The 25,445-nt window shown below is 51.6% G+C and overlaps 1 protein-coding gene across 1 annotated transcript in view; it reads left to right on the plus strand.

The window, feature by feature from the left end:
• Positions 1-25,445, plus strand: part of PAPPA (pappalysin 1) — a 222,900-nt gene that overhangs the window by 164,537 nt on the left and 32,918 nt on the right. The window contains exons 14-18 of the mRNA XM_070430787.1: positions 6,237-6,405; positions 6,636-6,819; positions 14,883-15,093; positions 15,994-16,165; positions 24,595-24,742. Of these exons, the coding sequence (XP_070286888.1) occupies positions 6,237-6,405; positions 6,636-6,819; positions 14,883-15,093; positions 15,994-16,165; positions 24,595-24,742 (884 nt within the window). The remainder of the gene's footprint in view (positions 1-6,236; positions 6,406-6,635; positions 6,820-14,882; positions 15,094-15,993; positions 16,166-24,594; positions 24,743-25,445) is intronic.

A 25,445-nucleotide genomic window follows, 5' to 3' on the forward strand; every position in this document is an offset into this window, starting at 1 on the left:
AAGTTAATTCTCAGAACTCAGAGAAACATTGCGGATGGAAAATGCAAATCCATCAACTCGGCCACAATGCTCTCCATCGTCACCCAGACACCGCACCGCCCGCAAGTGCACTGAGGCCGGCACTGACGACTTTGAGTTCTTAATTGGCAAGTCCTGTGCCCCAAGTAAACAGTCAGGAGAGTTTAACCTCGGAAACAAGTCAACTGATAAGTGCCTGTTGGATCCTCTGACTTGTGGAGGGACATCGAACTTGGGCAGAGCGTTGTCTCTGTCTGGTTATGTGACCTTAAACCAGTCACCCCTTCTTTCTGGACCTCAGTTTCCCCATCTGCAAAATGATAATGGGTTGGATGTTCTCTGTGGTTCTTTCCCATTCTAAAAGTCTGTGGTCCCCAAGAGCTGAGAGGGGCGAGAGGGAAGAGGAAGGGACTGACACTTATGATTGTATTATCTTATTTCATTATCACCTCTGTCCTGGGAGGTGTGGAGGCAGTGAGGGAGTCAAGGCCATCAAGGTGGTCAGAGGCCAAACCCTGCTTTGTCTGTCCCTAAAAGCCACGCTCTGCCCACCGGAGCCAGGAACATCTGTGGGAGAGAAGAGGACTTTTCACAGCTGCTCACCTGCGAGCATTTGGACAGTGAGCCAGTCAGGTGCTGGGGACACAGCTCTGAGGCCTCTGCCGGCTTGGCCTGGGCTGGGACCGGGTTGGGGCAGGCAGAGCGCCCAGGACTGAGGCCTAGGGGATGCAGGGCCCTCCTGAATGCCTGGCTGGGGTGTGGGAGGACAGGCAGGACTGTGCAAATGTGCAAATGCGTTCAAACAAACAAACGAGGAGGAAAGAAAAGAAAAATAAGCAACAACTGGAAAAAGCCATGGGGTGGTTTCCTGCATTCTCAAAGCACCAAGGTAAATAGCATCGGTTTTTATAGATTTCAGCTTGTGGTACACACATCCCACTTTACTCCAGGCTCTCCCCAGGTAGAGAAAGGCGCTGTTTCTCCCCGCCCCTCCCTACACCCAGCTCTACCACCCCTCCCCTTCCTCCTCCCCATCTGCTTTTTCTTGCTTTCTCTCCTTGCACCCCCTCCTCTCCGTCTCCCTCCCCTCTCTCCTCTCTCCCCCTGTTTTTCCTCCTCATTTGCTTTCTCTTCCCCTGAGAGCAGCATGATACCTAGTGGGCTGCCTCAGGAGCAGCATCATACTCCACATCCATTCAGGTGCTGTGTTCTGACTGAGACTCGGGGGTCGTCCCCAGTCCCTTGCAGTCCTAGGAATAAACACAGGGGTCCAAGAAAACAGGATCTCGTTTCAAAGGAGAGGTCCAGTTGTGGAATTCTGGCCAAACCCCAGCTCCACACAGAGTTAGGGGAAGGGGGAAAGATGGGGGGTTGCATAGTGATTGTGGTGGGGGAGTTAAGAGGCCTTTTCAATGGAAAAGCAACAATCATGAATTCAGGCTCCAGTGTGTCTGTCTCTCTCTCTCTCTCTCTCTCACACACACACACACACACACACACACACACATACACACCGCCTCTATCTATCCTATGGCTCTAAGCAGAGATTGAGCAGTTTATTATAAAATTCAGTGGGTCATGTATGTAGACAAATAACTTTCTTCCCTCCTTTCCCTCCTCCATTCTTCCTTCCTTCTCTCCCTCCCTCTCTTCCTTCCTTCCATTTTCCTTCTTTCCTTCCCTTCTCCCCCCAGCACACCCCCCTTTTTTTCTCATCTTCCTCCTCTACCGCAAGCTCTTCCCACAGTCTCCATGCCAGCCCGTTGGGGAGAGGCAGCTGGAGAGAACTAACTTAAGGTCAGCTTCTTCCTGTGCTCATATGCGCTCCTTCCATCAAGGGTGGATTGGCGGTCGGAGCAGGTGGTGGGTGTCCACAGGCTGGAACCCAGAGTTCCTGGGGGCTGTGCGCTGATAGGAGCCCATGCGTGGAATGTCCTCCCAGGTGAATGTGTAGGGATTCATATGTAAAATTTGGAGCTCAGAATGAAGCTGCCCATGCGGAGACCACAGGCCTCAGGTTGCTGTCCACGGGCTCAGCAACTTCTCAGCACCTCTCAGAACACCTGCCGGGGTCGCTGGTCCGGGGGACACCCCGCACACAAAGTGCAGGGCCCGCCGTGTGTGCATCCGCACTGTGCTGGGACTCCCGGGCCTCTCCAGAACGCTGTCCAGCTTCACCCCTCAGTGCCCATCAGGTCCTGCTCTCCCACGTCCTTGTCAGTCCCTGGGATCAAGTCTACTCTCTCCCCTTCCAAGGGCTCCGCAGTGACAGAACCTCGGTTGTTTTTCCCTCATAAAACCGTGACCCCTGACAGTTGGGGGCTCTAAGAGCTCCTCTGTTTTGCTCTCTCATCTGAGAATGGGACAGCTACGGTCCAGGCAAGAGAAGTGAGCGACTCAACGTCACCCAGACAGTAGGGGCAGAGCCGGCATTTGGATCCAGTTTTCCGGATCCAGGACAGAGATCTTTCCTCCTCATCAGAGGTTTCAACACTGCTGTCCCTCCGGCCAGACTAGGCCCAGGCCTCGGTCCCACAGGCAGCCCGGGACTGGAGTGCACGGCTGCCTCGGCTGGGCATGTGCCCTCCGCTGGGCACACCCAGCTCACCGTGCCCTCACCTGTCCACAGAACCTCTGCTCTGTCCCACCACATCCCTTGCTTCCAGAATTCCAGGATCCGGCCCGCAGCCTCCTGCTGGGGGAGCTGCGTCCGTCTTTGTCTCGCTGCCCACGTGCCCTGCAGCCGTGGTGCCAGAGCCTTTCCCTTCACTCCCTCCAGGGTCACGCATGCTGTTGTGTTGTGTTGTTTTGCTTTGTTTTTGTTTTGCTGTCCCCATATGAACAACCCACAATGCTTTATAAACAACCTGCTGTTATTATCTCCACCTCCCCATGGCATGATTGCAGCTAAGTGGCAGGCCACAGGGGTAAGCCAGGAGTCCAGGGCACAGAGCCAGGAGAGGAGCCCTCACCGCCCTTTAACTTCTTTTCCGGTTGCAGCGTGACCCAAGTGTCCCCTGTTATGCATGATTAGGGCCCTTTCAAGTGGTGGTGGGGGCAGCGGCTGGGGGCTTGGCTGTCAGATCACCTAAGGTTTCACCTCTACATGGAACTTGAGTCTATAAATAAATGAGTGAAAATATAGATAAGAAAATTCATAAATATCTGATTCTCTCTGCACCTGGGGCCGGGGGGAGTTCCCCAACTTTTCCCAGATGTGAGCATTTCATCCATACATTACCTGTACTCCTTCCCCCGCCCTTCCCATCCGCCACACTCCTCCCTTCTGGGAAGTGTCTTCCTTTTTCCTTTTTAAATTATTTTTATTGACCGCCCATCAGAGGTATTAAATTGTTCCCCCATTTTTTTTTAAATGAAGCCAGAGGCTTTCCTTTTGTTTTGTTTTTCTTGTTTTAATTTTTGTTTTGTGTTTCAGAAATGACAGGGCTGTGTCGGGGAGTCAATTATTTGGGAGGGCCAGTTGGGGTCATGTTTATCATTTTTGGACAATGTGTTCCCATAACTCTTTCCAGCTCACTGGAAAGCAGAGGGAGAGACAGGGGCTTTGGGGACAGACAGACAGATCCACACGAATCCTGTCTACACAGAGTACGTTTGGACGAGCAGTTTAAATTCTCTTCACTCCCCTCTTCTTGAAGATGGAATGAAAATACCACCTCAATTAGGCTTGTGTATTACTGTTCTTTGACACATGTTCTCTGTCCTGAAACACCCAGGTGACAGGAGTCTGACCTGTCCCCTCCGTTGCTATCTCCCCGTGTGGAACAGTGTCTGGGGTGGGTCTGCTGCATAGATGAATGAGTGGCTGACAGGTCACCCTGCTGACAGTCTTGAGATAGAACATTTTATTAGCTCCATTTTACAGAGAGGGAAACTGAGGCTCAGGGGTTATGACCTTTCCACGGTCAGACAACTGATAAAAACGGCAGAACTGGGGTAGAGCCCAGATTTGCCCACTTGCTAAGCCCCGTGCTCTTTCTATTCTAGAAAATCAAGTTTTCCAGCTTATCCTTTTCCTGCAAAGAATATTAACGTGCCCAGAACGGAGGAGGGTGCTGCTGGTTCCTTCATGGCCCCACAGCCCAGAGAAGCCCTTGTCTCTCAATGGGAGCCCGGGAAGTCCTGGGAGTGCAGAGAGAACATGATCTGTGAGGCAGAGGTGGAAGACCAGCTTGGAAACTGGTGGCTCCCTGAGTGAATCTAGTTGAATTGGAACCATGTGGCTCTTTCCCCAGCCCTTACACAATGTGAGCAGATGCACTGTTTGGTGTCGAAGCCCTTGTGTTATCTTCACAGTTCCAGTTTCTTCCAGGTCTCCCCTTGGCGCAAGGCCGAGGCTGCCAGGAGCAGGGAGGAGGGCGGGGAGTCGGAACCTCTCAGCAAGTGTCGGGGAACCCCGCCAGCCCTGCGATTATTTCCGAGGGGGGTTCTGTGGGGAGCGCAAAGCCCACGTTAGTGTGGGGGCTGACACCTAAGTCAGATGCTTGCCCCTCCCCAGGTGTTTCACAAAGTGAATTTGAACAAAAGAGGTGAATTTTGGTGATGTGCTTTGGAGACTTTAGCTTCTCGCTCCCGCACCCCACATTTTTCTCACCACCCTTCTGGGCAGGGGAGGGAGTGTGGTGGTGAGTAGTCAGGAGTGTGGTCTGAGTCGGGCAAAAAGGACAGACATCAGGGATTTCCTCTTAAGCTGGTTTGACCATCAATTGCCTACTGTCTCCTGGATAAAAACAGGAAAATAAACAGCCTGAGGCTCTGGATACAAATCTCGCTCTCTGTGCACAGCGTGCCTGCCAGGCTCTGGGGCAGATGGTCAGAGAGGCAAAGGTGGGAGAGAAGTGCCCCAAGAAGCTTTCGCTGCTAGGAATCATGTCAGCCTCCAAGAAATAAATGCTTAGGAGCTATAGGAAGACACTGCCGCCACTCACTTCTCCCTAGTTAGGGAATGTCTGCCACATGCAAGGCATTTCTCTTGCCAATGTGAAGTGCACCCAGATGAAACAGGCGTTATCTCTACCCTCAGGGCAGTTCTAGTCCAGGTGTGGGGAGACGTTACCCACGAGGACTTTGGGGCCACACATCTGGGCAGGAACTGAAGTAACTGAATCTCACTGGTCCCTGGTTTTTCTGACTGTGAAATGAATAACACTGAGCTCATGGGGGTGTTGTGAGGATGGAGTGAGCTCACGTATGTGAGCAATCAGGGACTAGGCATTCCTGTTCCTGCCTGTCGGGGCTGTAGCAGGAGGGGAAAGGTCACCAGGCACAGGGATGTCACATCATTCCTGTCTGCATCCTTAAGGATGAGCACATGTTCTACACTGCTGGGCGCCCAGGGCCTGTGCTGTCAGCGCCTGAGGCAGGCGCCTTGGGGTTAGAGAAAGGAGCAGGATGCCTGCATGGAGCTCACCTGGGACACAGGTGAAGTGTCCTATGGAAATGCATGTACCGGGGACCTGAGAAATGGGGGAATTGGAATTGGCAGGAAGGTTGCAACAGCAGCAGCAAAAGACACGAGGCATGACCTCCGGACAGCTTTCCCAACAATTCATAAATCACTGTACAGTTATACAGGGCTGCTCCGTCCAACACCTCAGTGGAGTCTCATGGCCATGTGGGTTGGCCGAATCTGAGAATACACTGGAGGGACATCAGAAAGGTGATGTACCTTGCTCAAAGGTACGCAGCTTCTAGGGAACAGAGCGCAGATGTACTGCTATCATTAGCTACCATTTATTGAGTGCTTTTGGTGCCAGGAATTCTGCTCTGTGCTTTCCCTGAACCATGGAATCTAATTCTCACAACGACCCTTGGGAGTCAGTACTACCATCAGACATAAAGAGGCTTCCATTCAACTCGGTGTCTGGCAGATAAGAAACACAGCGAATACTTGCTATACTGGAATGATCCCCATTTTATAGATGGGAAAACTGAGGCTTTGCAAGGTTGGAAGCATAATAACTTATAAAGCTCTCAAAGATTTGAACCCTGGTTTGTCTGTTTCCATACGTGACCACTGCCTCCAGAGTCTTCCTCACCTAGGCCAGCTCCTTCCTCCCCTCCATCTCCTCCTCCTCTCCCTAGGCTCGGCCTCCTGACATTTTAGAGAGGTAGGCCATGGGCCTTTATCTTGCAGCTGCAGTGCCCAGGTCCTGCAGGGAAGCTCCCTCTGACCTTCTGGTTTCTTCCCTCTGCAGCTGTGTGCACTTCGCATGTGAGGCCACTGACTGTCCAGAGCTGGCCGTGGAGAACGCCTCTCTCAACTGCTCCAGCAGCGACCGCTATCATGGTGCCCAGTGCACTGTGAGCTGCCGGACGGGCTATGTGCTCCAGATACAGAGGGATGACGAGCTGATCAAGAGCCAGGTGTGTGCAGGTGCTGGGCCCGCAGCTCCTCTCCACCTGGAAAGGCTGACTGGGTGCTAAATATGCTCCCTGCTGGATCTCCAGCATTTAAAACGGTGCTGCCACATAGTAGATGCTCAGTAAACATGGGGTGATTGACAAGGCTCTGAGCTGTTGCCTGAGAGAAGGGTGTGTCCCCATATCTGGGACGCCCTCTGCCACCACTCACTGTGTTCACCTCTGCCTTCCAGACGGGACCCAGCGTCACAGTGACCTGCACCGAGGGCAAGTGGAATAAGCAGGTGGCGTGTGAGCCCGTGGACTGTGGCGTCCCGGACCAACATCACGTCTATGCTGCCTCCTTCTCCTGCCTCGAGGGCACCACCTTTGGCAGCAAATGCTCCTTCCAGTGTCGCCACCCAGCGCAGTTGAAAGGTACAGAAGGCCCTCTGGCTGGGCTCGCCCTGCTTCCTGGGTGGGAAGCCCAGTGGCCGCTTCTGCTTCCAGGCTCCCCTCCTGGGTCTCAGACACCAGGCCTTGGGTGGATTTTATCCATCTCCTGATTTCTCTCCACCAAGTGCACTGATGTAAACATCCCTGTTGGGCAGTTAAGGGAAAATCAAGGTGTGGACAAGTATGGCAATGGAATCCCCTCTAAGATCTTGCAAGTTTTGTAAAAATAAAGGGAAAGAGGGAGGAAAAGATGATTCAGAGAGTAACATCTGGAAGGGATGTGACTAGTGCTCTGGATATGGTGAGGGCCCAGTAAGCCTAAGAGGTCAGTATTAGTACTATTCCCACTGTCACAGAGGAGGAAATTGTCCAAGGCCACCTCATTTATGGCGGGATTCACTTTGGAGCCCAGGTCTCATCTTTCTCCAGAGCCAACTGCCACCCTTAGGAAAGGCCGGCTGGGGAGAGGAGCGGGTGCAGGAGGAGGCGATTACTGGCCTCTTCTGGGCTGGATAAGACATCATCAGGCAACCTGAAGAAGAGGCCATGTTTGGAAGGAGTGAGAGGCTGGGTGTCCTAGGATTAAAAGGGCTCTTCGAGCTCATAGGAATAACCGATGATTGGGAAGATGGGAAACTGAGGTCCAGCGAGAGGAAGGAAGGAATTTGTGCAAAATCACAGAGCAGGTTAGCCGCATTATTAGGATACATGCTCTTGGCTTCCAGCCGAGTGTTGGATTTGACATTGTACCCAGTCCTCCGAGGGGCCAGGACCCTCTCCTTTGCTTGGTTTATTGGAGGAAACATTGCCCCTTTATCAGAGGCCATTTGGGATCCATCTGTAGAGGGTGCGAGAGTAGACTTCTGTGGGGTATGAGGGCTTGGAGGGAGATCTATAAATTCTCTTAAACTTAGATATAATGTGTACTATTAAGTCTCAGGCATTTTGACGATCAGAGAGGGTCAATCGTTTCCCCAAATTTTCAAGGGGATACCTAGCTTCAAAAGACTAGTGGACTTGAGTGCTTGGAAGGCAGTGGCCATGTGTGTAATTCCTTTGAGCATTGCTGTCAGCGAACCCAGGGCCTGTACACAGTGAGACTCCATAAAGTACATTGAGTGGATGGCTGGATGAATTGATGACGGTAACACCACAGAAAATATTTAAGCATGAATGAAAGACACAGCATTCTCACTAAACTGCCCCAAATGAAAAGCAGGGAACGTTTTGAAGATGAATTCCTTAGGTCCCCTCATTTTTAACCCAAGAAGACTTGAATCAAAAAGCTATAGACAGTTCTTTTGAGTACTAAGAAGATTTGACCTGAGAAAGGTGACAAGACCAGTAGAAATGGTAAACCTCTGTCATTCAGGCTGCCTGAGCCCTTCTCTTGGCCCCATTTGCCCAGATGTGGGGTAGATTCCTAACTTCCGGCTGGGAAATCACACATGTCAATCAGAGGCTCCTGGGGATGGGAGGTGCATACATTGTCATTGATTAGTGGTTCTCAACCTTCCTAATGCCACGACCCTTTAATACAGTTCCTCACGTTGTGGTGACCCCCAATTTCATTGTTACAAATTGAACATAATGAAAGCATAGTGATTAATCACAAAAACAATATGTAATTATATATGTGTTTTCCGATGGTCTTAGGCGACCTCTGTGAAAGGGTCATTCGACCCCCAAAAGGGTCTCGACCCACAGGTTGAGAACCGCTGGTCATTGATCATTATATCCCTCATTGTGGCTAATGATAATTCTTCATCAAAGGGATTCAGACCCACCTGCTGTTGCGTCTGTGCTGACATGGGAGGGGCAGGGGCTGTGCTGTGCACATGAGGCCCCAGAAAGGCCATTGTGTTGATCGTGGTGGATCCCGACTTTGCCCTTCCCTTCAGAATGCAGAGAAGCATCTCCCCAGTGGCCACACTGACCCACTAGGACCCATGGTCACTTAGCATCAGCTGGTGCTGAAACTCCAGGGGTGACCCTCTGCTTGGAGCTGCTGGCAGCAAGGCCAGGCAGAGGCCCTGCCATCTCTCTCTTTAGCTTGCTCATGTCTCATGGGGTAAAGAGTTGATCTGATCAACTTCCCCCCATTATTTTGTTTGCTTCCCTTTCTTCCCTCCCTCCATTTGTTGTTCCTTTCCCTGCAATATAGTTAAAGCAAAGAGAGCATTGGCTTTAGAATTAAATGGACCAGGATTCTAGGGGGTTCTGTTCCAATTGTTTGATCTTAGGTGAGCAGTTTCCCATTGCTCAGCTCAATACCCTCATTTGTAAAATAGGCTAAAGAGTGCCCAGCAAAGGGCCAGGTTGGGGAGTGAAAGAGGTAGCAGGTATAAAATGCCAGAGCAGAGAACGTGCTTGGGAAATACTCATCTTCTCCAAGAGTCACCCTTGTGAGGACTTGTGCAGAGGCTGCCCCCTCTCCTCTCTGTCCCGGGGGACTGAGTCCTGACAGCTGGACAACAGGCTCCACCCTCCTTGCTTCTCCCAGGACCTGGAGGTGAGTGTCCCGGGAAGCACAGCTACCACCCAGGACAAGCAGCCAAGTGCACCTGGGAATCTGTGTGACACAGGTAGCACCACACACCCACTTGCCCCTTATGTTCCAGGTGAATTTTTCTTGCCGTTCACTGAGATTCCAAGCTCTCTTCAAGATGTGTGCCACCTATCCCAGGAGCCCACACCTTAGAATCACTGTGCCAAGGTCCTACCTTTATCCAATTAACACTAGACAGACAGTATCATACTCACAGAACCTACAGAAATGCATGAGGGGAAAAATATTCTCAAGTTAAAAAAACACAAAACTTCAAAATCAAAATCATGAGTGCTTTATGGAATGGCTAAAACTGCAACATAATTTACATCACCTCAACTCAACTAGGTTGGGTACACTTGAAACTGACTATGGAGTGGGGTGTCTACAGTGAGCGTGCCCTTATCCTACAAAACTCTTTTTAAAAGACTTGCTTTCTGTTCTGGCTCTTGTTGCCTTTTCTATCCCAGTTTTGCCTCTCTAACCTCAGATTTAAAAGTTGGTCTATCCACCAGTTTCTGTAAGATACCCCATGATACCATCGAGCACCTTGACGGGACTGAGTTGGTTGGACAGGGAGACTGGCCACGCCCTACAGTGCCCAGCATTAACCTTCTCGCCTGCTCTCAGCTCTTTGATCCACGCCTTGCCCTCTCCCTTCAGAATCCTGCCACAGCTTCCCTCCCTCTAGGAATTCCAAATTCTCTCTCCTTTCTCGGGCAAAGACCCTTCCATCTTTTTCTGAAGCAGATAGCCAGGCTTTGGAGGGTTCAGCTTTATCCCATGGTTCTCATCTGGCACCTTCCCACAATCCAGGTCACCTCTTAAGAGGAACTTTCCTACACTTCCTAAGATGTTTAATTTTAATCACCCTAGTATTCTGAAGAGAGCAGAGTCGAGGGTGTCGTGGGTCCACACCACGACTGTGCTCTTTGTCCTTCTTCTGCTGCTTCTACTGTGACTTCTGTTTCTTACCAAGAAAAATAAAACAATCTCTTCCCAATGCCACCAGCACCAGCCTTTGGCTAACACAGCTGACTGCATGTTTATTTGTCCTCACTAGCTGCAGTTTTCTCAAAACAATACAGTAGCCAGTATATGGCCTTTCACATCCTAAAATGTTCGAGCTGGGTAAGAATTCAAAGAAGCAGTGGTCTAGGGCCAAATAGGTTAGTTGACTAGTTCAAGGTCACAGGTAGATTCATAATACTTCATGCACTTAACCAATGGAGATTGAAGACCTACTGTGTGCTTGGCACTAGCTATGTTCCAGAAATAAAAGAATGAAGAGGGTGTATTCCCTGCCCTTAGGATGGGCCGTACCAACACCATGTATGTACCATGAACCTGACCTTGGATCTCCCAGCCCTCCTTCCTTGAATATGCTCTAGGTTAATTTTAATCTCAAAGGCACTTCCAGAGAGATTTGGTCTTCTGCATATTCTTTTTAATCCTATCTAATAAAAGACAAAAAGGGTAATTGACCGTACCTTCACTATGCTTCCCATTGGCTAATCAGCAAGATATGCAAATTAACCACCACACAGCTGAAGCGAGCAGGAGGTTTGCTTGCTCCAGTGATGGAGGAAACCAAGGTTCCCCGCCTGCCGCGGCCCAGCTCTAAGCTCCGAAAGCAACAAAGTTTCAATTATAGAAGCTAAACCCCAGATACCTGTTTTCAGCCGGCCGTGGCCACAGAGCCAGCTCTCAGTTCCAGTGACGGCAACAAAGTTTCAATTATAGAAGGTAAATAAATCCCAGAATAAAAAAAAGAAAGAAAAAAAGGAGAGGCTGGGAGCTTCAGTTGCCGGCCAGCCTGAAAACGGCCCTCAGCCCCTTACCCAGGCTGGCCAGGCACCCAAGCGGGACCCCCACCCTGATCTGGGACACCCTTCAGGGCAAACAAGCCGGCCCCCACCCGTGCACCAGGCCTCTATCCTATATAATAAAAGGGTAATATGCACACTGACCCTAACAGCAGAAAGACTGGGAATGACTGGTCACTATGACACACACTGACCACCACAGGGGGCAGACGCTCAATGCAGGAGCTGCCCTCTGGTGGTCAGTGCGCTCCCACATGGGGGAGCTCTACTCAGCCACAAGCCAGGCTGATGGCTGCCAGTACAGCGGTGGTGGTGGGAGCCTCTCCTGCCTCCTCAGCAGTGCTAAGGATGTCCGACTGCAGCTTAGGTCTGCTCCCCACTGGCAAGTGGACATCCCCCGAGGGCTGCTGGGCTGCCAGAGGGATGTCTGATTGCCAGCTTAGGCCCAATCCCCTGGGGAGCAGGCCTAAGCCAGCAGGTGGTCATCCCCCGAGGGGTCCCAGACTGTGAGAGGGCACAGGCCAGGCTGAGGGACCCCTCCCCCCCCCCCCCCCGAGTGCACAAATTTTTGTGCACCAGGCCTCTAGTAAAATAATAAAAACACATCGCCTTTGACACTGTTTATAATTACTTTAATACTCATTAGAGATTGAAACTTCCTCAGGCACATTTGTAGATAGGCCAAGCAAATTTCTATCCTCTTGACTTTAAATGATGAACAGAGGAAGGTCAGGGTCACAGAAGTGTTTGGAAGCCAATCTCTGACATCAGCACTCTTCCCCCTGCAGGGAAAGCCAGGCTTCACACAGTGTCCTTCACACAGTGTCCTTCACCCAGTGACCTTCACGCAGTGCCCTTCATGCAGTGTCCTTCACAGTGTCCTTTACCCAGTGTCCTTCACACAGTGTCCTTCACCCAGTGTCCTTCACAGTGTCCTTTACCCAGTGTCCTTCACACAGTGTCCTTCACCCAGTGTCCTTCACACAGCGTCCTTCACGCAGTGTCCTTTACCCAGTGTCCTTCACGCAGTGTCTTCACCCAGTGTCTTCACCCAGTGTTTTTCAGCTAGTGTTGCCCTAGGGATCTCAGGCAGGGGAAGGAGAAAGGGAGGTGTGGAAGTGAGGGTAGCATCAGGGGTCTCTTCTGAAGCCAGTTACTGCTGTGGGCAGCCAGCGCTCATCGTTCTGAGGAGCGAGGGTAGAATATTCCCTCTGCAGCTCTGGAAGCCAGCCTGTGAATCCACCACCTCCATCCCTGGTTGAGTGCTACTTACAGGGTCCTTGACACCTTAGGACTGTGAACTTGCCCTGCGTGCAGGCAGAACACCCACCCATGCCCATGAGAAAGGGCCTCTGCATAGATACAGGTACAGTAAACACCCTTCAAAGTAGAGAGGTCAGGGCCCAGGGATGCAGGCAGGGCATGTGCAGCCTGTGTCATACCCTACTTTTTTCAAAGCCACATGCACAGGAGCGGCCGCAGCTGAGCATGGAAACACCAATGCCGCACAGCCCCGTGTCTGCCTCTCCTGGGCTGTGTTTGATGTGGGTGGGGGCATGTCCATGGTCCTGAATCACCAGGCCCTGCTTTAGTGGGCTTCTTCCTTTGACCATGGTGCAGAGTTAACGCCTGTTTACCCTGTCCCAGAATTCACATTCCTGGTTTGCATTTTTTCTCTTCTGATTAACATTTTGCAGTTTTGTGTTATCTTGGCCACAAAGGAACCACACCATCCATTTCACAATTTTGATTTGCATAGCAGATGTGGGATACTGTTAAGAGTCCCAACACTTTCTTCACAGATATTTTATCCTCCTTGGGGAATACAGAGAGGGTGCTCTCCGCAGATCTTTGATAACACCTCTTCCTCCCAAGCTTTTGCTATGTGTGGGCACCCCACACCACAGCCCCAAGCACAGAGGCAATGCAGGAAGCCCAATGAATCCTCCTTCCATACCCCTCATGCCTTTTAGTTAATGTAGAAAAAGCTGTGGTTTGTTTTTGCAGCATCACAGTTTATCGACGTGGGGTCCTCTGGGGTTTACAGACACTAAATTATCTGTGCTCACCAGATGATTCACACTGACAATGACAGGAAGGAGGGGAGCAGAGGAGCCTGCATACAATTGCACAGGACTCTCTCTTCCTCCTCCCTGCTTGCTTTCTCTCATAGGGCTCAATGCTTTCATCACACCAGAAAAGTTACTTCTGGTATAACTTACGGTGTTCCTCCCCATCCAAGGAGAGTATAAGCTCCCAGAGGGCAGGGTTTGAGGCTTCTTTTTTAAGTTGTGTCCACTGCTCTGTTGGTAGCTGGCATATAGTGAGCACTATGTAGATGCTTATTGAATAAATGAAAGCTTCTGTGCAATTCACAGAGTCCTTTCAGATCTAATGCAGGCAGAGGGTTAGGAGGGAGAAAAGGGAGGGAGGGAGGGAGGAAATAAGGAGTTTGATACCATTTTCTGGACACTTTTCATAAATGTTGTTTCATTGTATCTTCTCATCACCAGGAAGGGCAGGAGCAATTGTTTTCTCTCTGTAGATGGGACATTGGGGTTTGCCTCTCAGAATAGCTAATAAGGGCTCTGCTGAGCGTATAGGGCCAACTTCCCATTAAAAACAATAACCATCTTGTAGTGACACAACATTGGTTTTGAAGGGCAGTTTCACTAACTGTGAGAACTTACTTAGGTCACTTCCCTCTCCGAGTCTCTGTTTCCAAATAGGAAGTGTCAGACTAGGAGCAGTGCTTAAGAACACAGGAGATTACACATCAGAGCGGTCGGCACGTAGTAACCTCAGCTCAGACCCTGTCACTCCGCCCTCCCCCCTTCAGATCAGACCTTCCGACCTCCAAATCCCAGAGCCTCGGTGCTCCCCGCCCTGCTGTCAACACTGTTCAGTAATACCCCAGAGGAGGAGAGTGTGATTGAGAAACCCAAGTGCTGGGTCCATCTCTAATTGTCCTGAGGAGGCTTGGGGCAGGCTGTGCTGATAATATACGACCTGGCAGGGAGATGCTGGACTCCCCGGTTTCACTTTTATTTGCAACATCTTCATCCGGCCAGCTTCCGGGTGGCCGTAAGCACGGCAGGCAGAGCTGGCACGGGCTGCGGGGGGTGTGCTGCTCTCCCGCCTGCTCTGGCAGAACATCAGGAACATTGGGGACGGAGAGAGTCAGACCTTCAGATCCCATGATGCTGTCACTACCAGGCACAAGGGGAGCGGGATGAACAGGGCGCAGGGCCCGGTGCGGAGCCGCAGCTCAAGGTCACGTGGCACACTGGGTCAAAGCCCTCAGAAGACTCGGCAGGAGCTTACTCTGCCAGTTATTAGGAGGCAAAGCCTTCCAACCCTGGGCTCAGAGGTCCACCTGGCAAAGCAAAGCGGCGGGGAGGTCTCTTTCCTGTGCAGAAAAAAGGTCCAGGAGTGGCAGTCAGGAGCTTTGAATCTCAATTCACGGTGGACACGGATAAGTCACCCCCCAAGCGGGGCTCCTTCTGAGCGGCTCTCTCCATCTCCCAAGGTTCCCGGTTGTAAGTGTAAGGGTCTGGCATTACACGTGGAAGACCCTCTGGTTCTTCACGTTGTCATAAGTCCAGGCAGCCCATGAATTAGCTTGACTGTCAGACCCCCATCGGCTAACCCTGCCTGTCTGTTGTTTCCAGGCAACAACAGCCTCCTGACCTGCATGGAGGATGGGCTGTGGTCCTTCCCGGAGGCCCTGTGCGAGCTCATGTGTCTGGCTCCGCCCCCGGTGCCCAATGCAGACCTACAGACCGCCAGGTGCCGAGAGAACAAGCACAAGGTGGGCTCTTTCTGCAAGTACAAGTGCAAGCCTGGATACCATGTGCCCGGCGCCTCTCGGAAGTCAAAGAAGTAAGTGGGGCAGGTTCTGGGGAGCAGCAGAGCTGAGTCTGCTGTCTGATTAGAAGCAAGGGTTCCTTTCTTTGCTGGAGGCAAAACCCCTTCTGTGTTATGGGAATCTTGAAGGACATTGTGAATACCTGCCTACTGGCTGTGTGACTTCATGCAAGTGACTTCCCTTCTCTGGGCCTCTATTTTTCAACAAGAAGATGAAGGCGATAATAAGAGTTCCCCATAGGATGGTGGGCAGAATAAATGAGGATGTGTATGTAAAGTGCTTGCCACATGTCTGGCACATAGTAATTGTTCAATAAATGGTGGGTTTAACGTCATCAGTGGCAGCACCAATCAGAGAGCTCGGGAAGGAAGGGAGGAGACGGGGACTAGTAAGGCTTGGATTTTCTTTTCCTTTTTTTAAACTAATTTTAATTTTAATTTTAATTTTAATTTTAATTTTTTTTTAATCCTCACCAGAGGATATGCTTTTTTCATTGATTTGAGACGGGTGGTGGGTGTGAAGAGAGAGAAACATAGATCAGTTACCTCTCATATGTGCCCCAATGAAGATCAAACTCACCACCTAGGCATGTGCCCTGACTGGGAATTGAACCCATGACCTTTTGGTGCAAGGGACAATATGCCAAGCAACTAAACCACCCAGCCGGGCTTGGATTTTATTTCAGTTCATATGTATCTATGACAAAATCTGAAACTCCAGCTCATTCCTGTTAAAGGAGTTCTATGGATGAATTTTCCTTAATCCCTACACACGCCCCCTCTCAAGCCCACAGGACAGGTAGGGAACCAGGAGTGGAAACGTAGCTGGCCTCAGAGACACCTGGGAGTTTGGGTAGAGCATGGCTCTAGCGATTTGGTCCTTGAGATGCCTCTTCTTTTATCTCTTCCCTGAAGGCGCGCCTTCAAGACTCAGTGCACCCAAGACGGCAGCTGGCAGGCGGGAGCCTGTGTTCCTGTGACATGTGACCCGCCTCCACCGAAGTTCCACGGGCTCTACCAGTGCACAGACGGCTTCCAGTTCAACAGCGAGTGTCGGATCAGGTGTGAAGACAGCGATGCCGCCCAGGTAAGACTCCTTGACCTTAAGATCAATACTCGGGTCCACCTCCTGTCTGCTTACTCAAAACCAGCCTGTAGTTCAAGAACCACTTCCTCCAGGGGACTCTGTCCAGATGCCAGGTGTGTGCAGTAGCAGCATCACCAGTGCAGAGGTTAAGAAATTGGATTCGAATGCTCTCTGTAACCTCTCTGAGCCTTGTTTTCTTCCCTGCAATGCCATATTGTATTTGTTCTGAGATCCTTAGCTCTGAAAATACTTTAGTATTGGAACCCTGACGAAGGAAATCATATATGCAATCCCAGCGTATGAATTTGATCAAAGTGAAGTGACTCTAATAGGAGTGACCAAGGCTGTTTGGCCAACTGTCTGCCACCATCATCATGACATTGGTCCCTGAAGTATTTAAAGTCAGAAGACTCTTCAAGCATAAAGAGAAAGGGAACCATATTTAGACTAAAGGTGCAGTTTTGAGAAAACTTCAGAAAAAAGAAGAGAAGGAGATGGCAGGGATTGGATTTTATTTAGTCCACTTGTAATCGAGAGGAAGTCCAACAGCCTGCTGGCCTCTGCTGGAGTTCTGTGAATTAATTGCCCTTAATCCTTCCACATACCTCCCCTACACCCCCCAGGAAGACAGGTAGGGAGTCAAGAATGGGAAAGAAATGAGAGGCCAAGCTAGCTCCAAAGAAGACCGAAGTCTATAAGGAATTCCACCTTCATAGACCCAACCTGTTAGGGCCGAACCTCAAGCCCCGCGTCTCCCAGGCGTGCAAGGGTATTCATCCAGGTGAGACCAGTGTCCTGCCACCTGGGCCCAGTGCAGGTTCCACCTCCAGCCGGTCCTCACGAGTCTTTATTGTTGGCCACCAAATACCAGGCACTGCCAAACCACCATCCTCCCCTCCGCCAAGCCATTACCAAGCCCAACCCATTCTCCCTCCAAGACATCCTAAGTCCTCCTCTATCTCCAGTGCCTCCACCATAACGTAGGCCACCACCACCTCTTTCCTGGGCCACCAGGAAGCTCCCTGGTTACCTCCCTGTGCCTGTGCCCTGGCCTCTCCACGGTTCCTCCACATTTCAGACAGAGTGGTTTGTTTGGAGCATAAATCTGATCATGACGGCTCCCCTGCTTAAAGGCTGGTGAACCAGCAACTCCCATTTCCCTCAGGATTCAACCCTAACTCCTCAGGGTGGCATTCAAGACCTTTCCTCTATCACCAGTAAGAATGACCTCCCCTCCGCCATCTCTCACCCTTTCCAGCTGCCTCACTAACTACCTTCGACGATTCAGCTCAGGACCCCCTCCTCCAGGGACCCTGCCTTGATGTCCCTCGCACTGCTGGGCTCAATGCCCTTCTCAGGGTCCTCCTTCACAGCACTGGACACACTGCACTGAAATCCATGTTATGCTCCCACCTCACCTCCCCGCCCCACCTCCCACCCCAGGCTGGGAAATGTTTTCAGCACTGGGGACAGTGCCAGGCACCTAGTAGGGGCTTGGGAAATGACAGGGCAGAGCAGAGAGCTGCTGGGAACATCCAGGCCAATCACCTCATTTTCCAGTTCAGAGAACTGAGACTCAGAGAAGTCACTCAACCACCCAAGGTGACACGGCGGGGGTCAGTAGAGTCAGAATCAGAACCCAGGTCCCCCCAACTGTGGACGGACTGAATTGAGTAGGCACTCCCTGAAGATCCTTGGTAGTGTCCACTGAGGGATGTGTGTGCCGAGTGGTTCCCATCCTTGACTTCCAGGGAAGCAGAAGCCGGGGCTGGCACAGGCTAAGGCCAGAGATTACCACGGCCTCACGCAGGCCGATCAACTTCCCTCTCGCTCCCTTACATAAAACTGTTGCTGACCGTTACCCCGACTACTGAGCCAAATAATATTCTGGCCACGGTCATGTTATCAAACTGAAACCCAGTCTGCCTGGGGCTTGCCAAGTACCTTTCATGGCCAGTTTGTACTTAAAGGAGAGAGAAATGTAGATGTATCAGACGACTCAAGCAGTTCAGTTTGGCAGCAGGCGGAGAGGCTAGACGCAAAGGAGCAGGGTATGGCTTGTCGGCTCAAAGAATGAGGGAGCGCCTGCCAAATGGGCTCCTAATACAATTGACGTTTCTGGTTTGTACTGCAAATGAATTTCCTCTGCCCTCAGCCCCGGGGACTGGGAGCCAAATCTAGTATTCACCTCAGATCCCCTCTTGCTGCCTGTAAACGCGCAGAAACATACGGCCCGGAGCATCTTAAACCCAATAGCTTGTACGAGCAGGAATTCTTGGCCTTCCAAACGAGTTCAGACCCTGGCGGAGAGGATGGGGGCTGTCGTAGGGGAGATGCGTGTTCGCTCTCCCACTGCTACAAGAGCAAATTAACAAGTAAACCCTCCACTTGGTTGGTTCATTGGGAGCCAGGATGATGCCAGGCCTGGTGTCAGAGTTTGGATCCTGGCTCCACCACTTTACTAGCGGGGTGGCTTGGGCAAGTTATTTAACTCGCTAAGCTTCAGTTTCCTCAGACACAACATGCGGGTGGGGTCCATGAAAGCAGTGTATGTCTACAAGTATCCCCTGAAATGGTGCCGCACACCTGTGGCCCCTACCCAGCAGCCCTGGGTGTGGTGCAAGTGAACCAGACCACCTGTGAGGTCACGTCTAGTGAGGATGATTCCCGATGCTCCAAGTGGGCTCTTGCAGGAGCTAAACACAAAGGCAATGGCTGCAAAGTTACCCCAGAAAGTCAGAGACGGAGCGTCCAGCATGCGTGAGGCCAGGGTGTGTGGGGGGTGGGAGGGGGAGATCAGTGGAACCACAGGGAGACCTGACCTCTCGCTCAATAAATCTGTAGACGATATGGATCCTCTAGACCAGCGCTGCCTGGCCACACTGTGATGGTGAACGCTCATAGCCGCGCTGGGCAGTATGGTGGCCACTAGCCACGTGTGGCTGTGGAGCACTGAAATGTGACTGAGCAACGAAATATGACGTCGTATATAGTTTTAAATGTAAACAGCCCACACTTGTGTAGTGGCTACCCTATTGGACCGTTTGTTCTAGAATGAATCTTTGTAAACCAAGACAAAGAACCTTCCTAATAACAGCTTTCTCGTTGTTAAGTGTTCCCTGGATGCCAAACCAGTGTTGCAGGATTTCTCTTATTTTGACAACTCACTCTAAACCTTTGAAAAAGACACAAGATGCCCATTGGCCAGATGAGGAAGGAAGGTTAGGAGGCTCGGTGCTTGCGAGAGGCGGTAGTGTTGACCGATGCTCGGCCCAGAGGTTGCCAGGGCAGTCAGGTAGCAAAGGCAGGGTCCGTGGGTTCGTCCCCAGGGGACTGGCGAGAAGCCTAATCGTCTCAGCACTAATCCCGAGCAGGTGCTCCTGAGCTGTCTGAGGTGAGGATTCAGGCTCAGTTGTTGTTTGTAGGTAATTCGGGGCGTGGGCCATCTCGGCGTGGGGACGGGGTCTCTGGGAGGTGCAGGGGAGGAAAAGCCTGAAGGGATTTTGTGTACAAAGTTATTACTTGATGGTGGTTTTCGGCAACTCAGCAGGGGCAAGAGAGGGCGCATGGGAGTGGGATCCACATGCCCTCGGTTCCTCCCGTGGGTCGCAGAGGGGGGCTGTAGAAGCCTTTCTGCCACCAGTGGCGTGCCACTGCCTTGACGGGTTCTGCTGTGGACACAGCATAGCTCTTGGGTACAGTGCCCCCGCAGGCAGGGGCCACGTCCAGTCTCAGGGTCGTCCAGTGCTTGCCCACACACCCGGGCTTCCTGGAGGAAGTCGGAAACATCACCCATGTGATGTGAGCAGTGGGCGGGATCTCAGAGTTTCTCCCATTCCATCCACTTATTCTATCAATGGTACCACTGGAGCTCAGAGAGCAGAAGGGACTTAGGCAAGTCACCCAGCAGGTTATCGGCTGAATCAGGTCTTAAAGCCTCAGATCTCCTAACCAAGTCATCACACAAGCCACGTTTTCCTGCCCAGGCTGCACCTCGCTTGCAGGAAGTGAATACACGTGACTGGGAACAGAGACCAGTAATTAACAGCAGCTGCAATTTATTGAGCATCTGCTCCACACCAGTTGCTGGGCTAATACTTGCAGTGGTTCTCAACCTTGGCTGCACATTAGAATCACCTGGGAATCTTTTTAAAATCCTGATTTCTGGGCCTCATCCTCCAGAAATTGTTTCTTTGTTACTAATGTTGTGGCCCCACCCCATAACAAATTGTTCCCTGCCCTCTCCTGTAGCTCTCCGCCACCTGTAGGACATGTTGTCACTGTTAGGGGTGGGGCCACAACATTAGTAACAAAGAAACAAAATTTCCAGAGGATAAGGCCCAGAAATCAGGATTTTAAAAAGGTTCCCAGGTGATTCTAATGTGCAGCCAAGGTTGAGAACCACTGGCTTAGAGAGACGACTGCGTTTAAGCCCCATGACATCTGGCATTGCTGTCCCATTTCACAGACCAGGGACCTGGGGTTCAGTGAGGTCAGGTGCTTTGCCTGACTTTATACAACCTGGATGTGATAGAACTGGGGTTCCTGTGGGCAGCACAGGCTGCCTCCAGAGCTTAACTATTTCAATCCTGCACTGCACTTCCTGGTTCTGCCTTGCCCTGATGCAGCCACATTTCTCTCTGCAATTATTTTATTTGTATTTCTACTAAATAGAAGAAGTTTAATTCTCCATCTCCCTCCCCTCCCTTTCCTCTCCTCTCCACGCTGGTAAATTCACAGACACACACAGTCAAGAGACCTCGCCCCAGCATTGGCATCTACAGGACTGGCCACATCACTTCTCCATTCTTGCTGCTGGCATTTCTAAAACATGAGTGATGGTTGGTTGATTCTGAAGTACCCTTAGAGACAGTATAGCAGAGTGGTTAAGAGTCTTAGCTAACTCTTAGCCTGAATTGTGTGCCAAGCTCTAAAAGCTTCACTTAGGCTGCCCAGCCGGCATGGCTCAGTGGTTGTGTCAACCTATGAACCAGGAGGTCACAGTTCAATTCCTGGTCAGGGGCACATGCCCGGGTTGGGGATTCCATCCCCAGTGTGTGGCATACAGGAAGCAGCCAATCAATGATTCTCTCTCATCATTGCTGCTTCTCTGTCTCCTTATCTGTGGCCCTGCAACCCAGGTATGTGCCCTTGACCAGGAATCAAACCTAGGACTGGTCTGTGGCTGATGCTGTAATCACTGAGCCACACTGGCCAGGATGCAATGCTTTTTCTTGCAGATATATACGCTGGCTCAGAGAGGCAGACTTGCTGAGGGACGCTTAACCCTCTTGAGGATTTCACCTTAGTGTGAAAAATGGTGCATTCAGAGCCAGGTGCTCCAGTGGTCTCTGGTCTTCCATATTGGATGCACAGTCAGGTCTTCTGCGGTCCAACTCACATCAAGGACCTACTCCGAGGATCTTCAGCAGGTGGTAGGCAAGCCCTGAGTGCCCCAAGATCTAGTCCTAGAGGAGGGTTTGAACATCCAGAGAGGCTCCAGAAAGTCTGCTGTGCAGAGGGCGCATCAAAGGTGTGGTGGTAGGAAGCAAGAGAAGTGTGCTGGAGGGGCCAGGCGACCAGGAGACCAGAAGGAAGGACATGCACGTAGCAAGAAGTGGGGCTGGACCTGTTGTCTGGGTTCTGCCGTGGAAACCCGGGACTGCCAGCCTGGGAGCATGTCCGGTGTGGAAGGCGAAGGCATCTTAGCAGAAGGAGTCTTCTTAAAGCAGATTTAGTCAGCAGCACAGCGTGCCAGATGAGCTGGGCAGGAGAGAGAGACTGGAGGCAGCAAGACCAGTGCCTTCATGCTCCCGCCTTTTATGGTGGAGCCTTCCCAGTTTGAAATTCCCCGAGCAGATTCCAGCGAGTTCTGATACATTCTCTGTTGCAAACTGAGCTCCCCAGCCAGCTCTGGCCCACGTAGTGCTGAGGTCTGCAGCCCTGCAGGGGCTGGAGGCCAAGTGCATCATAGCCTCGGGCCAAGGCTCCAGGAAATTGGGGTCAATTTCCTACTCCCCTGGGGGCCCAGCAGAATCATGGGGCCCGGAGCCTGGGGCTCTGGGAGGGAGAGTTGGGGTTCTCTGGAAGCCTCTTAAACTTCCCCTGAGCTCACACAGAACATCTCTGGGTGGACTGTGTAAGTCGGCCCGGGGCTACATGGTGGGGATGGGCCACCCTTCACCCACGGACACAGAGATTCCCAACGCCATTGGCCCCTCCTCGTGCTGGCCCAGGAGAGGCCCAGAGAGGGCCCCCCTTTCTCTTCTGAATCTTGTCTCCTTGCAGCTGTTTTCCCAGATGGGAGCTTCAGCCTGTATTAGCCCTTCCAAAGATTTTATTTGTTTCCTTGGCATGCACTCATTCATTCATCCCCTCATTTCTTCATTCACTCACCTACTCATTGATTTCCTCATCCATGTGTTGATTTTTCTTCATTTAATAGCCAAGTTCATTCCATAACTCTACCTATTCACTCCACCTTTTGTTAACAAACAGGTCTTGAGTGAATAGAAGAAATATCCTTTGAGTGATGAATGAGTGAATGGAATGGCCAGGACCTATTAAAGGTTGCAGAAGGCCCTGCGGCTGCACAGGTGAATAGGGCACCTTCCTAGACCTTGGGGAGCTCATCATCTAGGCACAACGGGTGATGCGTGTCAGAGACCGTAAGGCAGTGTGCTCTGCACAATCAGGAGGCATTAAGACAATGGCTTGTGCCAGATGATGATTGTGGGCAGGAGGGGATAGGAAACAGCAGACAGAAGGGGCAGTGAGCACAGAGCATGGCCGTGTGATTCAGCTTACAGTAATGCAGTCAATTTAAACGAAAGTTCAAGGTTGGTGATGGTGCTGCAGGGAGCAAGGAGCAGGAGAATGAGGAGAGTTAAGGCTGGGGCGCTCTGGGGTTGGACACGGGCCGTTCCACAGGTTGGTGCCCTGGTGAGCATGATTAGCACCTCTACCTCATGTACTTTCTCTCCTCATGACCTTGAAAGAGGGAGAGGATACATAGCTTGTTCTCAGGCAGATGGACCCCTGGGCAGAAACCACCCACGGTTCTCTGTTTCCATGGGGTGGAGTCCAAACATAAGCTGACATTTAAGGCCTCACACCTTATTGGCCTTACCAGCTCAATCTTCCCCCATTTTCTTTCTTGGGTCACAAGGCTGGTGGGGGTGGGGTAGGGACTCTCTGCTGCTAAATATACGTCCTTGCATTTGCACATGGCCTTTAGCCTTCTAGAAATGTCCTCCCATCCCTGTGCTGCCTGTGATTTTATGCATCCTTAAAGACTTATTTCCATATATCACCTCCTCTATGAAGCCTTCCCTGCTTACCCTTGCACAACTGGTGATTGTCCCCGTGTACTCACAGCACTGTGACCGAGCACAGTCACACTGACATGGCTGGCTGCTCACACCACTGTCTTTTCTTCCCCGGCTCAGTGGGACCAGATACTGGCTCGCTTTACTTTTGGGCCCCACAGAGCTGGGAACAGAATGGGCACTAAGAGGTGGTCCTTGAATTCAGAGGCAGTTCTGAGGTTTCTACAGAGCTGGACTCCCGTTAGAACCTTGGACACAGAACGGGGTTTGCAGGAAGGCCTGTGTCTGCAAGCTGCGTTTGCCTCCGCGGTGCAGAAGATGGAGGAACTGAGTATTGTTTATTTTAAAGACTCTAGGGAGGGCACAGGTCAAAGCATCCCCATGCCAGCTTCTTGGTACCTTCATTGCTGGAATGAATGGAATGGATGATGAGGAAAGAAGGAAGGAAGGAGGGAGGGAAGGGAGGGAGAGAAGGGGGGGAAGGAAGGGAGGGAGGGAAGGAAGGGAGGGAGGGTGGGAGGGAAGGAAGGAAGGAAGGAGGGAGGGAGAGAGGGAGGGAGGGAGAGAGGGAGGGAGGGAGGGAGGGAGGGAGGGGCAAGAGAAAGCTTCCCAGCTGGGCCCAGGCAGCGCCGCAAGCAAATGGCAGAGGCCTGGCATGGGGTGTTCTCTCACTGCCTGAGAGGAAGCAAGCTCTGGTGTGTCCCTGCCTCCTCACAAACAGTCCCGGGCCCATGCTCTCACTCATCGTATGGGCTGGGGTGCACTGGGGCCCCTGCCTTCTCAGTTAATAAAAACAACCAACAAAACAAATCTCTCTGATTGAAATCTCTGCAGGGACACTGAGCCAGGACTTAGGGAGCCTGGGAGTTAGGCTCTCTGAGAAGCTTTGGCCAGTTCAGACATGGAAAGGGATTTGCAGAAAGGGCCCACACTGAGCCCTCCTCAGTTTCCCCGTCTGTAGAATGGAGGTATTACCAGTGGAGGTATTACCAATGCAGTCGGTGCCACCAGTGCTAACAAATTGCTCTGGTTTCCTTTTTTCCTTGAGAAGCTTCGGTGGAGGGTGGTGTCTTGGTCTGACTGTGTTTCCGTGGTGCTCAGGGCCGGGGGAGCAACGTCATCCACTGCCGGAAAGACGGAACCTGGAGCGGCTCCTTCCACCTCTGCCGGGAGATGCAAGGCCAGTGCTCGGCCCCGAACCAGCTCAACAGCAACCTCAAACTGCAGTGTCCTGAAGGCTACGCCATAGGTAGGACGGGTGCATGCGGGCAGCGTGGGAGGGGCGAGAGCTCCGGAGAGGCCAGGCTGGTGCCTCACTGGGTAGCTGGGTGCCTCTGCCCTGTGGGGCCCTGGGGAAATGGGAGCCGGATGCAACCAGGCTCCTTCCTCCTGGAGAGAGTTGGGGCGGGGATGCGGTGGTTGGGGAGTGTGTATAGCAGGCTCACCTACACAGGGCTCTGAAAGAGCTTGTTGGGCATGAAATGATATTGCAGACAGAGGAACCATGTGGCAGGGGGAGGGAGATGAGAAGGCAATAGTGGTTCAGTGTGGCTGCCTTTATTATTAATCTTAACATTTGCATAAGTAATCACTCATGAGCGTCTACATGGGCCAGCACTTAGAGGCGTTATGTCCTGTCCTCTCAGTAACCTTCAACAACTGAGCAAATGGAGGCTTAAAGGGAGAACAGAACCTGCTCCAAAGCCCAAGTTCTTTCCATGGCGTCTCAGTTGCCTCCGAAATGAGGATAAACAAATAGCAGCTTCAAAATACCATTTGCAATAGGCCAGTGTGCAAAGTGCTCGCAGTGAGGGAGGCAACCTGGGCTTTGATGCCAGGCATTGGCCGGGTGGGAACCAGGAATCTGGACAGACACATTAATCACCGTCCCGAAGCTTTCTGGGGAACGGGGTGTGCATGGAGCCGGAGCTCAGCCGAGGACAGTGCTGCTG

Source organism: Myotis yumanensis, unplaced genomic scaffold (assembly GCF_028538775.1).
Source record: "Myotis yumanensis isolate MYYU_CA2020_CCGP unplaced genomic scaffold, mMyoYum1.0.hap1 SCAF_12, whole genome shotgun sequence".
In the NCBI taxonomy this organism is placed as follows: domain Eukaryota; kingdom Metazoa; phylum Chordata; class Mammalia; order Chiroptera; family Vespertilionidae; genus Myotis; species Myotis yumanensis.